The sequence below is a fragment of the Physeter macrocephalus genome, chromosome 10 (genome assembly GCF_002837175.3).
Source record: "Physeter macrocephalus isolate SW-GA chromosome 10, ASM283717v5, whole genome shotgun sequence".
Lineage (NCBI taxonomy): Eukaryota > Metazoa > Chordata > Mammalia > Artiodactyla > Physeteridae > Physeter > Physeter macrocephalus.
Window position 1 is genome coordinate 27,405,488 of NC_041223.1, and position 13,363 is coordinate 27,418,850.

The 13,363-nt window shown below is 37.4% G+C and overlaps 1 protein-coding gene across 4 annotated transcripts in view; it reads left to right on the forward strand.

Annotated features, from left to right (window-relative positions):
- Nucleotides 1-13,363, forward strand: part of MAP3K5 (mitogen-activated protein kinase kinase kinase 5) — a 232,293-nt gene that overhangs the window by 134,470 nt on the left and 84,460 nt on the right. For all 4 annotated transcript variants that reach the window (XM_028494405.2, XM_024122625.3, XM_028494403.2 and 1 more), the window contains 2 exons: nt 3,708-3,867; nt 6,091-6,244. In XM_028494405.2, coding sequence (XP_028350206.1) covers nt 3,708-3,867; nt 6,091-6,244 — 314 coding nt within the window. The remainder of the gene's footprint in view (nt 1-3,707; nt 3,868-6,090; nt 6,245-13,363) is intronic.

The following is a 13,363-nucleotide window of genomic DNA, read 5'->3' on the forward strand; positions in this document are numbered from 1 at the left end:
TCCATTTGCATGGAATATCTTTCTCCATCCCCTCACTTTCAGTCTCTATGTGTCCCTAGATCTGAAGTGGGTCTCTTGTAGACAGCATATATATGGGTCTTGTTTTTGTATCCATTCAGTGAGCCTGTGTCTTTTTGTTGGAGCATTTAATCCATTCACATTTAAGGTAATTATCAATATATATGTTCCTATTACCATTCTCTTAATTGTTATGGGTTTGGTTTTGTAAGTCCTTTTCTTCTTTTGTGTTTCCCACTTAGAGAAGTTCCTTTAGCATTTGTTGTAGAGCTGGTTTGGTGGTGCTGAATTCTCTTAGCTTTTGCCTGTCTGTAAAGCTTTTGATTTCTCCATCAAATCTGAATGAGATCCTTGCCGGGTAGAGTAATCTTGGTTGTACGTTCTTCCCTTTCATCAGTTTAAATATGTCATGCTACTCCCTTCTGGCTTGTAGAGCTTCTGCTGAGAAATCAGCTATTAACCTTATGGGAGTTCCCGCCTATGTTATTTGTCGCTTTTCCCTTGTTACTTTCAATAACTTTTCTTTGTCTTTAATTTTTGTCAATTTGATTACTATGTGTCTCAGCATGTTTCTCCTTGGGTTTATCCTGCCTGGGACTCTCTGTGCTCCCTGGACATGGTTTGCTATTTCCTTTCCCATGTTAGGGAAGTTTTAGACAATAATCTCTTCAAATATTTTCTTGCATCCTTTCTCTCTCTCTTCTCCTTCTGGGACTTCTATAATGCAAATGTTGTTGCATTTAATGTTTTCCCAGAGGTCTCTTAGGCTGTCTTCATTTCTTTTCATTCTTTTTTCCTCTATTCTGTTCTGTGGCAGTGAATTCCACTCTTCTGTCTTCCAGGTCACTTATCCGTTCTTCTGCCTCAGTTATTCTGCTATTGATTCCTTCTAGTGTAGTTTTCACTTCAGTTATTGTATTGTTCATCTCTGTTTTTTTCTTCATTAATTCTTCTAGGTCTTTGTTAAATATTTCTTGCATCTTCTCAATCTTTGCCTCCATTCTTTTTCCGAGGCCCTGGATCATCTTCACTATCATTATTCTGAATGCTTTTTCTGGAAGGTTGCCTATCTCCACTTCATTTCGTTGTTTTTTTGGGGTTTTATCTTGTTCCTTCATCGGGTACATAGCCCTCTGCCTTTTCATCTTGTCTGTCTTTCTGTGAATGTGTCTTTTGTTCCACAGGCTGCAGGATTGTAGTTCTTCTTGCTTCTGCTGTCTGCCCTCCAAACTTTTTTAAATAGTGAAAAATATCTAGATGGTAAGAATTTGGTAAAAAGGTATAATCATCCATCAGTAATAGTGCTTTAATAATTTGGCCCTAGAGATCAAGAACCTTAATAGTGCTGTACCTGGGACCAAGTATAACACTACCTCTGATACTCTATCCTATGGAAATAATCCTAAATATGGAGCAAATTTTATGCAGTACGATGTTTATTCCTTTATTCCTTGGAAGGGTGGGTAGAGAGGGGTTGGAGAGAGAGGGAGAGAGATACTAAATATAAAAAATTAGAGCCATGTTCTTAACTCCAAACTTAAAAGATTACTATCTGCATGTAGAAACAAGTTTCATACATCATGTGGAAAAAACGTAAAAGCTAATTCATAAAAGATACACAAACACATGAAAAGACAGTCCATCTCAGTGGTTTAAAAAGAACAGTGTTTCCTTTTTCCTCCATCAGATTGGCAAAGATGAAGGGACATGATAGTGTGCATAATATCAGCACTTAAAATGGACATATCTTCTGTCCACAGCAAGTCCAGGTTTAGGACTTTATTACAAAGAAATAATTGAACAAGTGCACAAAGCAACGTGTATAAGAATGTTTGTAGTAATAAAAAGCAGCCACCATTTGCATTTGGGTAAATTAAAATCCGTATACTAAAATACTATTTGCCATTTAAAAAAAAAAACATTTTGTCCAAATGCTGAATGGCTTAGAGTAATAATTATGTGACAAATTTATGCCAAGGCTAACGTTAGTATCACCCTCATAGAATGACCTTCTGGCAAACATGAATAAATCTGAAATTTTATTTTAAAACTAATATTGTAATTTTACTATTAAACACTTTCATAGTGCCTATTTAAATGTTTAAATGGTTTGGTGCTAGATCAGTCCTGTATTCATTGTTCCCAAGTATGACACAAAAAAGAGATATTCATTTTTAACTGAGGTTAATAGAGACACATATTTTTAGTATCTGATCTTCCCCCTACACTTCCTTCTTCCGTTTGTATTGGTTGTATTTTTTATGTCCAGATAGGAGATCATGGATGTTTTAGCATACACGTGTAATTTTTTTCATCTCATGAAATTTTAAGGTGGCAAAGCTGTTCTTTTTAATTTATCATCACAAAATGTGAAGAATTCCCAGATGGACTTTTTCCTAAAAATTTCTTGGCTTAAGTGGAATTATATGATAAAAAGCAGCATAAAGTTTTTTAAAGGTTTTGCTTTGTTAAAGTATAATTTTCAAAAAAGAAAAATTTATGACTCTCAGAAAATATAAAATATGATTCTATTTAATTCAGTTAACATGGAAACAGTAAGAGACTATGTCCTGTTTAAAGTTTATTTAAGAAGGTAGGGTATTCATAATTGAAGAAAGAAATGTTAGAATCAGATATCTGAGTTTGAATGTTTTAAAAAGCTTGTTTATGTCCAACAGGTTATAAATCTTAGGGATTCACTGTTTCACTAGGCAGAAATTATTTACATCTCTCCTGAACAAAAACATATTATACAAGTTAACAGGTAAACTTCTCTAAGATCGTTAATAAATAGTGAGATGAACTAGCTACACTTTCCCTAGACAGTCCTTGAGTGGCCTTATGCCTCCATATGATATTGAAATGACATGTTCCACATTTTTACCTTACTCCCAAATCTCAGATAACTTTCCTGACATTTAGTAACTTTCCTGTCATATGTTATGGATGTTAATGGCAATTCTATGGAGATATATATTTTTTAAGCAAACAAAACCTTCCAAATGCAAAAGTAATACAAGGCAGAGTAGAGATAACAAGTTAGAATGAAATGCAAAGAACCCAGAGGTAACAAAACAATGTTAAAAAAGAACAAAGTTGGAGGATTTACATGACCTGATTTCAAGTCTTGTTACAAAGCCACAGTATTCAAGACAGTGTTATTTGTCAGTTTCCTTATTTCTTTAACTTTCTAAGTGTATAATAACTGTTTTTGCATATAAAATTATTAATTATTATAGCATTTTACTCTTGCAAACTATATATACTGTATACATTTATACTTCAACTGATGGATAGAATTTCAGCATATTTCCCTTTCAAGTAACTAAAGAATCCATGATATAGTAAGGGAAAGAAGGAGGTTACACAGCAAGAGGTTGAGTGTTATCACCTTTTATTTTATGCATAAATAAAAAATCTAGAATGATGTACATCAGTGTGACACTGGCAGTTATTTTGTGGTTTTCAAATTGAGGGAAATTTTCACTTGTTTCTGTGTAACTTTCTGATTAGTCTTCTTTTTTTTTTTTTTTTTTACAGTGAACTTAAGCCCTTTTTAGAATCAGAAACTTAACAAAACTCTTTTAGTCTGAAAGAAGGAATGAAAGCTTAGTTTTGCTTTTTAATAAAACGTCAGCTCTGCCTGCTTGCCATGTGTTGTAAAGTTATTCTTCCTATTCATCTTCTAGGGGTGAAGCTCAGTAGCCTTCTTGGTAAAAAGGGAAACTTGGAAAAGCTCCAGAGCTACTGGGAAGTTGGATTTTTCCTGGGAGCAAGTGTCCTGGCCAATGACCACTTGAGAGTCATTCAAGCATCTGAAAAGCTTTTTAAACTGAAGACACCTGCATGGTAATAGTAAATTGTTAGGTGTTCGTACAGTTATTTTTGATAAAAGCTCCTATCACTTGTTTCTAAATTGTTAAATCTGTTGAACTGACAATTAGGGGATTTTATTTGCTTAGAGAATAAAATGCAGAATCTAGAGGAAAAAGTGATTGATGCTCATATGTAAAATGTGTTATATGTAGGTTCTGATGACTTTGGACACAGGTGTGTCCACCGGCCACCAAGCTTAGCCTTTCCATCACACTGACCAACCTGCTAGCCTAGGTTAGCCAGTGTCACCCACTTGAATCATGCAAAGGCCTCGAATTTTACACCTGCAACTCTAATCAGATTCACAAGCTTCCATCTCAGCTTTCCCAGCCTCTGCTCCAAACATGTGCCCTTTGTTTCCTTCATGATCTAATCTCACTTTTGGAATTCTCATTCTTGGTTTTCACTTCTTTTTACTCAGGGTTTAGTGACACATTTAGATGTTTCCTATATTATGTGTGTTTTTCTAATTTCAAATTTTTCTTGGGATGTACCCAAGTCTCATCACTATGGATGTGGTAATTGCAGAGATGAAAACAAAATTCCATCTGCATTTAGGACTGTTTTTTTTAATGCTAATTTTATCGTGCATCACATGTAATGATTGACCATTAGCTGTAAAGACTTTTAAAAGTTAACTGTGATATCAAGAAAGGCTCAGAGCGCTCAGAGCTCAGGCCACTGACTTCTTTTCATCAGAGGGACCATTTGAGGAAATTCCCACCATGGTAGACCTTCATGGTTTCTTAATGCATTTCCTCACATTCAGATCTCCTTTATTAGCAAATCCTCCCCAGCATTGCTCCCATAGTGATCTTTCTGAAATGCATGTTTGACCCTTCCCCTCCACTGAAATCTTTAAATCAGCGTAGTTTAATGGCCCCTCACAGCCTAAGGGGTAAAGGCCACCTCGTTGGCAAACAAGGTTTGCCCTTAGTCATTAAACCTCAGCCTTTGTCACACCCGTAGGTTTACGCTGCTCTGTATTTACTCTGAACACTCCAGTTTCTGACGTCCTGCCATTGTGTCTCAGCACACACTGAGCATCGTCTTCCAGCCCTCTTCTCCACTCGGGGAACACTCGCAAATCACATCAGCTCATAAATCACATGCTGGCCTAAAACCCTTCCCCACACCCAGAGAGATGATGGTGGATGTTGTTACATACACTGTGATTCTTTCATCTCCGGAAATTTTCTTCTTTCGTGTTTCCGTCGTTCTTTAGTCATATCTCTATTGATACTGACTGTATGACTTTTGTTAGTTGTACCTCTGTGAGTTACAGCTCCGTGGGCATTTATTTCATGGTGCTATAATACCTGTTACATTTCTGTCTCCTCAACACCATGTGCAGCTTGAGGACAGGGCTGTAGTGTCAGTAGCATGTCGACGGCAGGCATTCAGCAAATGGCATGAAAATAACTGAACCAATAAATGCACACGTTTACATGCAGCCAAGTTGGTTATTTCTTTATGATGACCATTCTGATGATGGCTGAAGAGGAGACTGAAGCATGGGTATAAAGAGCTTTGGTCTGAGGTGTCTTGGCCTCTGTTGACAAGAAAACAGACGTTATTTTATGCAATAGTAATAACAACCACAAAACAATGCTTTGTTTCCATTAACTTAATGTTAACTTCCATGTTTATAGTTTACAAAGTGCTTGCTTACCCATTATCTCATATAATTATCTTGCTCCTCATTTTTTCCTGACTTTTTCCTTTGTGGCACCATCTGTCTTAAGGTTTAAGGATATTTGTATAATATATATGAGCTGAGTTACTTGAGAGCAAAATAATATCCCTTATGATCGGTCTACTTAGAAAAGCTTTCTCAAGGGAGCATATTTTAAAACAAATGCATTAACCACTTTCTTGAATAGAATAGGCATTACTTTAAAAGTCATGTTTTAAGTAGGTGTATTGTTCAGTCCAAGTTACTTAAGCTTTCTAAGCCTCGGTTTTCTCATCTTTACAATGGAGGTAAAATGGCCTACTTTACTGAATTTTTATGAGATTTAAGTGAGATAACATGTGATAGTACATGACATATAACAAATAATAAAGTTTAGTGACTTGGCATGCATAATTATTAATGCCATATTTAAATTACATTTACAGAGTAAGACTGGGATAGATGGAACAGGTGGTTCTAAATTTGCCTATATGTGTCTTCTATCTTTTGATTTTTTTTAGGTACCTCAGGTCTATTGTAGAGACAATTTTGATATATAAGCATTTTGTGAAACTGACTTCAGAACAGCCCGTGGCCAAGCAGGAACTTGTGGACTTCTGGATGGATTTCCTGGTTGAGGCCACAAAGACAGATGTCACTGTAGTTAGGTTTCCAGTAAGTACTCTTCACATAACTCTAAGGACATTTATGTTTTGTTTCCTTTATTTAAAGAACGTCTTGCACTTGTGATTGTGACTGTATTAATGTGCTGGTTTTCATGCCCTAAAACGAAGATGGTCATCTGGTTAATATATGTATTTTCTACAAATTGGTTTGCTTTAGCTTACTTCTAAAAATAACTTCTCACAATCAGAGAAATAAGATACATTTTCATGTTTTTGCCATGAAACTTGTTGGTTTCCTTTGATAAGTTGTAACATGTGCTTTCCCAAGAAAAGATTATCTCTTAGCTCAGGAAGACAAGATATCTCTTCAGACCAGATGAATGGCTGTTTTTCATTCATACTACAGTTTTGTTGACTTTGTCAACACCAATATCATCAACATTATTGTGGTGAAAAGTCAGGCTCACCTGCATTGTTACTCCATCACTACCACTTACTACCCATGTGGGTCAGAGTTAGATGCGGTGTCCCCAGTCACTTTTTACAGTGCTTTAGAGGATGGGAAATCATGCCTTATAGGTTCTGGTCTGCAACTCATTTTGGCTAGTCTCTATCAGATTTACATATTTAAAATGTATCTCACACACACACACACACACACGCACACACTTTAAAAATATATTGTCCGTCTCAGCTGGTGCCATCCCCATACTGATAGTTCTTGGAATACCATCCAAGGCAATATAGCTTTAGTATCCAATTCAAGAATTACTGGCAACTGACTGTGTACACAGATCTCTTCCCATGTCAAAGTGATGCCATAAATCTCTCTGTTTTGAGCTCTCTTTGTCTCAGTCTTTCATACTCAGAGGTGGTGACAACTCTCAATTTTTGTTTTTCAATTCTTTTTATAAAATCTTGTTTTCTAATTCTTGTTGGTAGGATCAAATGTTTCATTTAATTAAATCCATCACTGGCATTAACTGTCTTCCTTTACTCTTGCTTCCAGATGAAGCCGTAAGCTCAGCAGGATCTTTAGTTGAAAAGCCTTTCAAACTAAAACACTTCACTCTATTTTCTAGCCTAGACAATGTGTAGTCTAGGAAAATGCTTATCTCAGAGTGAGCCGGCAGCTTGCCTTTAGCTGGTGCTCTGATGGTAGTAAACGTGGTAGTGAAAGAAGACAGCACAGAACTGAAGTATTTAATCAACTGTTGCTGGACTAAGAAAGTTGGCTATGAGAGGAAACTACTCATATTAGCTATTCTGAGCTAATTTAAATTACTTTAACATGAATTAGTCTGTCATAAGGTGAATGTAAAAAAAATAAAACCAGAAAATAATAAGAGAGAAGCTAGGAGAATATAGGTATATACTCCGGGAAAGAGAGGCTTTCTTAAGCAAGAAAGGGACCTATAAGCCCCAAAGGCAAACATTGACCAATTTGGTTTCATTAAAAATTCAAGTTTTTGTTCACTTTAAAAAAAAACCCACCATAAACATGGCAAATGCTAGATAGGGAGAGAATATTTAATACTAGTGTTGCAAAAGGATCAATTTGTCGAATATGCAAAAAAACAAAACAAACACAAACAAACAAAAACAACTCCTACAGACTGATAAGCAAGAGAAATAGAAAAATGGTCAAATTCTATGAAAAGGTAAGTAACCTCACTAGGTAGCCAAAAAATGCAAATTAACACAAGACACCATTGTACCTCTGCCATTTTGCATGTGTGCAAATATATGTGTAGGATAAATTTCCAGAAGTGGAATAGATTCATATTGCATGTTGCCTTCTGTAGGGATGATATCAATTGACATTCCCACTGGCAATATATGAAACTACCTGCTTTCACAAAGTCTCTCCAAACAAGTGTATTTATCAGATTTGTACTTTTGCTAAATGTATAGATGAAAAATGGCATATTGGGGTCGTTTGAGTTAGTATTTCTCTTATTATGCGTGAGTTTATGCACATGATTAAGTTCATATGTTTAAAAGACCACTCAGTGATTTAAGAAAAAGCGAAGAATTTGTTGCCAACATTTAAAAATGAAAAGAGTTGAACCTTCTGTGCTGGCTGTGAGGGAGTAAATGGTCTTGATACTGCTATAAATCGCTGTAAAATCTGAGATAACCTCTTCTTGGGAAAGCACATTTTACAGCTTATCAAAGGAAACCACCAAAATATATAAAACAACTGTTTGCAAGAATTAAACAGCAATCATGTGAGGGCTGCCATCCTTGAGAGGGGAGGTACTAGAGCTGAGTCCCACCTTCACCTGCTCTTTTTTCACTAAGGTCATTTTTCTGTCTGTAGCCCAAGGAAGTGGCTTTTCCCTGGGCAGCACTGTCAGGGATCAGTGTTCAGGATCCTAAGACAGCTGGAATATGAGGGACAGGGTGTTGGAGAAGGGGGAGCCTTGACGAGTGAGCCCCAGGATTCTGCCTGCGTATTTCCCTTGAGCCCTAGGGCACCTCCTCAATGGTGTGAACGAGGAGTAAGCACGTCCTGAATAAACACAAATTCCAGTCCCAATATTTGATTAAAATTGGGTTTTGGATGAAACCTACATGGCTTAAATAAACTTTATCAAGGTAAGTTCCCTTGCTGATTAGGAGATCAGGACCAGAAGTGGCAGAGAGCATCTTTTGGAAGGCTGACAAGTCTGCAGATATTCCAGAGCATAAATAATGCAAGGATAATATGTTGGACTTTGAGCCCAGACTGTGGTCCACAAAGCATCTAGTTGAGAGAATAGAGCCTATGCTTTACAAGTAAAGGCAAAACTGAAACAAAGCTGGAATAAAAGTATGCCTTGATAGGATCAAGATCACACACTGATAATTTAACTGTTATGTAGGTGAAAAAAAACCAAAAACAAAAAAACTGTGGAAAGATATTATCCTGAGCCTCTGCAATGTGTCGTTCAGATGTATTAAAGATTACTAGACATTCTAAGGAGCAGGAAAAAGTGACATAATAAGAGCTAAAACCAGCCAATAGAGGTATTCACCAAGGTGATTCTCATGTTGTAGTTCCCAGGTAAGGACGTCACGTAAGTATAATACGGTTTTAAGGAAAATAAAGGAAAAAATGGACAAAATGGATGGAAAGGTGGAGTATTTCAGCTGAAAAATAAAGTTTATAAAACGTCAAGTGAAAAATAAGGAGAATTCGCATAAAAATCCAGATCTTTAACTACTCTTGAAAAATTAAAGAGATGGGGAATTTGTAACTGCATTCTCCAAAAGCAGCAATCTCCTGAGCCAACTGGATGCTACCATTTAAGAGGTCAATTACAGTCCCATTCATCCTGCTTCACTCACTCACCTTTTCCATTCACTCCCTGAAATCACTGGAATTTGCTGCCCATGCTCTACTGCATAGAGAAAGGCAAGCTTCTAGTGCCTGTGGTTCTGCATCAGTCACTATAACTCTTCGTATCCTTAGAGTAGCAGCTTCTGTAGCTCACACTTGTGAAGGCTGCGATAGGTTTTGATTGGGGTGATTACCTTATCCTTCTTTGGAAGTGGGTTTGACCAGGTTACTTATATTAGAAAATATTTACGGGAGATTGGGTCAAGATGGCAGAGTTGAAGGACGTGCGAGCGCTCCCTCTTGCGAAAGCACCAGAATCAAATTAACTGCTGAACAGTCATCAACAGGAAGACACTGGAACTCTCCAGAAGAGATACCCCACATCCAAAGACAAAGGAGAAGCCACAGTGAGACTGTACGAGGGGCGCAATCACAATAAAATCAAATCCCATAACTGCTGGGTAGGTGACTCAAAAACCAGAGAACAATTATACCACAGAAGCCCACCCACTGGAGTGAAGGTTTTGAGCCCCACGTCAGGCTTCCCAACCTGGGGGTCCAGCAACAGAAGGAGGAGTTCCCAGATTCCTTTGAAGAACCAGTTAATGTAGGGATCTGAGTGTATGTATCATATTGAGAACTCCATAATGAACCACGTAACAAATAATGCTACTGGTGTGAATATTATTGAGAAGTAATCTATTTTGAAGCTGAGTGTTAATTTAAGGGTTTGAAGGGTGATCCAATGGCAGTTTGAAATAACTATTTCTTGGCCTATATGGACAAATATTATTGTTGGAGCTAGTCTGGTAATGAAAGCATATTAGACAGACTTCAGACTTTGAAGGCTAGTGGGATTTGATTGTAGGACTTCAACAGGACCGGGGGAAACAGAGACTCCACTCTTGGAGGGCACACAAAGTAGTGTGCGCATCAGGACCCAGGGGAAAGGAGCAGTGACCACATAGGAGACTGAACCAGACGTACCTGCTAGTGTTGGAGGGTCTCCTGCAGAGGCGGGGGTCTCTCTGTCTCACCATGAGGACATGGACACTGGCAACAGAAGTTCCGGGAAGTACTCCTTGGCAGGAGCCCTCCTCAAGGCTGCCATGAGCCCCACCAAAGAGCCTGTAGCCTCCAGTGCTGGGTTCCTCAAGCCAAACAATCAACAGGAAGGGAACTCAGCCCTACCAGTTAGCAGACAAGCAGATTAAAGGTTTACAGAGCTTTGCCCACACCCACCACCAATCCCTCCCATCAGGAAGCTTGCACAAGCCTCTTAGATAGCCTCATCCACCAGAGGGCACAACAGAAGCAAGAAGAACAAGAGTCCTGCAGCCTGTAGAACGAAAACCACATTCACAGAAAGACAGCCAATGAAAAGGCAGAAGACTATGTATCAGAGGAAAGAACAAGATAAAACCCCAGGAAAACAATTAAATGAAGTGGAGATAGGCAACCATCCAGAAAAAGAATTCAGAATAATGATAGTGAAGATGATCCAGGACCTCAGAAAAAGAATGGAGGCAAAGAGCAAGCAGATGTAAGAAATGTTTAACAAAGACCTAGAAGAATTAAAGAACAAACAGAGATGAAGGGTACAATAAATGACATGAAAAAGACACTAGAAGGAATCAGTAGCAGAATAACTGAGGCAGAAGAACGGATAAGTTAATGGAAGACAGAATGATAGAATTCACAGCTGCAGAACAGAATAAAGAAAAAAGAATGAAAAGAAATGAAGACAGCCTGAGACCTCTGGGACAACATTAAACACACCAACATTCGCGTTATAGGGGTCCCAGAAGGAGAAGAGAGAGAGAAAGGACCCGAGAAAATATTTGAAGAGATTACAGTTGAAAACTTCCCTAACATGGGAAAGGAAATAGTCACCCAAGTCCAGGAAGTGCAGAGAGTCCCAGGCAGGATAAACCCAAGGAGAAACATGCCAAGACACATAGTAATCAAACTGACAAAAATTAAAGACAAAGAAAAATTATTAAAAGCAACAAGGGAAAAATGATAAATAATATACAAGGGAACTCCCATAAGGTTAATAGCTTATTTCTCAGCAGAAGATCTACAAGCCAGAAGGGAGTGATGAAAGGGAAGAACCTACAACCAAAATTACTCTACCTGGCAAGGCTGTCATTCAGATTCGATGGAGAAATCCAAAGCTTTACAGACAAGCAAAAGATAAGAGAATTCAGCACCACCAAACCAGCTCTATAACAAATGCTAAAGAAACTTCTCTAAGTGGGAAACACAAGAGAAGAAAAGGACCTACAAAAACAAACCCAAAACAATTAAGAAAATGGTAACAGCAACATACATATGGATAATTATCTTAAATGTGAATGGATTAAATGCTCCAACCAAAAGACACAGGCTTGCTGAATGGATACAAAAACAAGACCCATATATATGCTGTCTACAGGAGACCCACTTCAGACCTAGGGACACATGCAGACTGAAAGTGAGGGGATGGAAAAAGATATTCCATGGAAATGGAAATTAAAAGAAAGCTGAAGTAGCAATACTCATATCAGATAAAAGAGACTTTAAAATAAAGAATGTTGCAAGACACAAGGAAGGACACTACATAATGATCAAGGGATCAATCCAAGAAGAAGATACAACAATTATAAATATATATGCACCCAACATAGGAACACTTCAATATGTAAGGCAAATGCTAACACCTGTAAAAGAGGAAATTGACAGTAACACAGTGGTAGTGAGGGACTTTAACACCTCACACCAATGGACAGATAATCCAGACAGAAAATTAATAAGGAAACACAAGCTTAAAATGACAGAATAGACCAAAGAGATTTAATTAATATTTATGGGACATTCCATCCGAAAACAGCAGGTTACACTTTCTTCTCAAGTGCACATGGAACATTCTCTAGGATAGATCACACCTTGGGTCACAAATCAAGCCTTGGTAAATTTAAGAAAATGGAAATCATATGAAGCATCTTCTCCGACCAAAACGCTATGAGATTAGAAATGAATAACTGGAAAAAAACATAAAAAATACAAACACATGGAGGCTAAACAATACATTACCAAATAACCAAAAGATCACTGAAGAAATCAAGGAGGAAATAAAAAAATACCTAGAGACAAATGACAACGAAAACACGATGATCCAAAACCTATGAGATGCAGCAAAAGCAGTTCTAAGAGGGAAGTTTATAGCAGTACAATCCTACCTCAAGAAACAAGAAAAATCTCAAATAAACAATCTAACCTCACACCTAAAGGAACTAGAGAAAGAAGAAAAAACAAAACCCAAAGTTAGTAGATGGAAAGAAATTATAAACATCAGAGCAGAAATAAATGAAGTAGAAGCACAAAAAACAATACCGAAGATCAATAAAACTAAAAGCTGTCTCACTGAGAAGCAAAATTGATAAACCTTTAGCCAGACTCATCAAGAAAAAGAGGGAGAGGACTCAAATCAAAAAAACTAGAAATGAAAAAGGAGAAGTTACAACAGATACTGCAGAAATACAAAGCATCATAAGAGACTACTACAAGCAACTCTATGCCAATAAAATGGACAACCTGGAAGAAATGGACAAATTCTTAGAAAGGTATAACCTTCCAAGACTGAACCAGGAATAAATAGAACATATGAACAGACCAATCACAAGTATTGAAATTGAAACTGTGAACAAAAATCTTTCAACAAACAAAAGTCCAGAAACAGATGGCTTCACAGGTGAATTCTATCAAACATTTAGAGAAGAATTAACACCCATCCTTCTCAAACTCTTCCAAAAAATTGCAGAGGAAGAAACACTCCCAAACTCATTCTATGAGGCCACCATC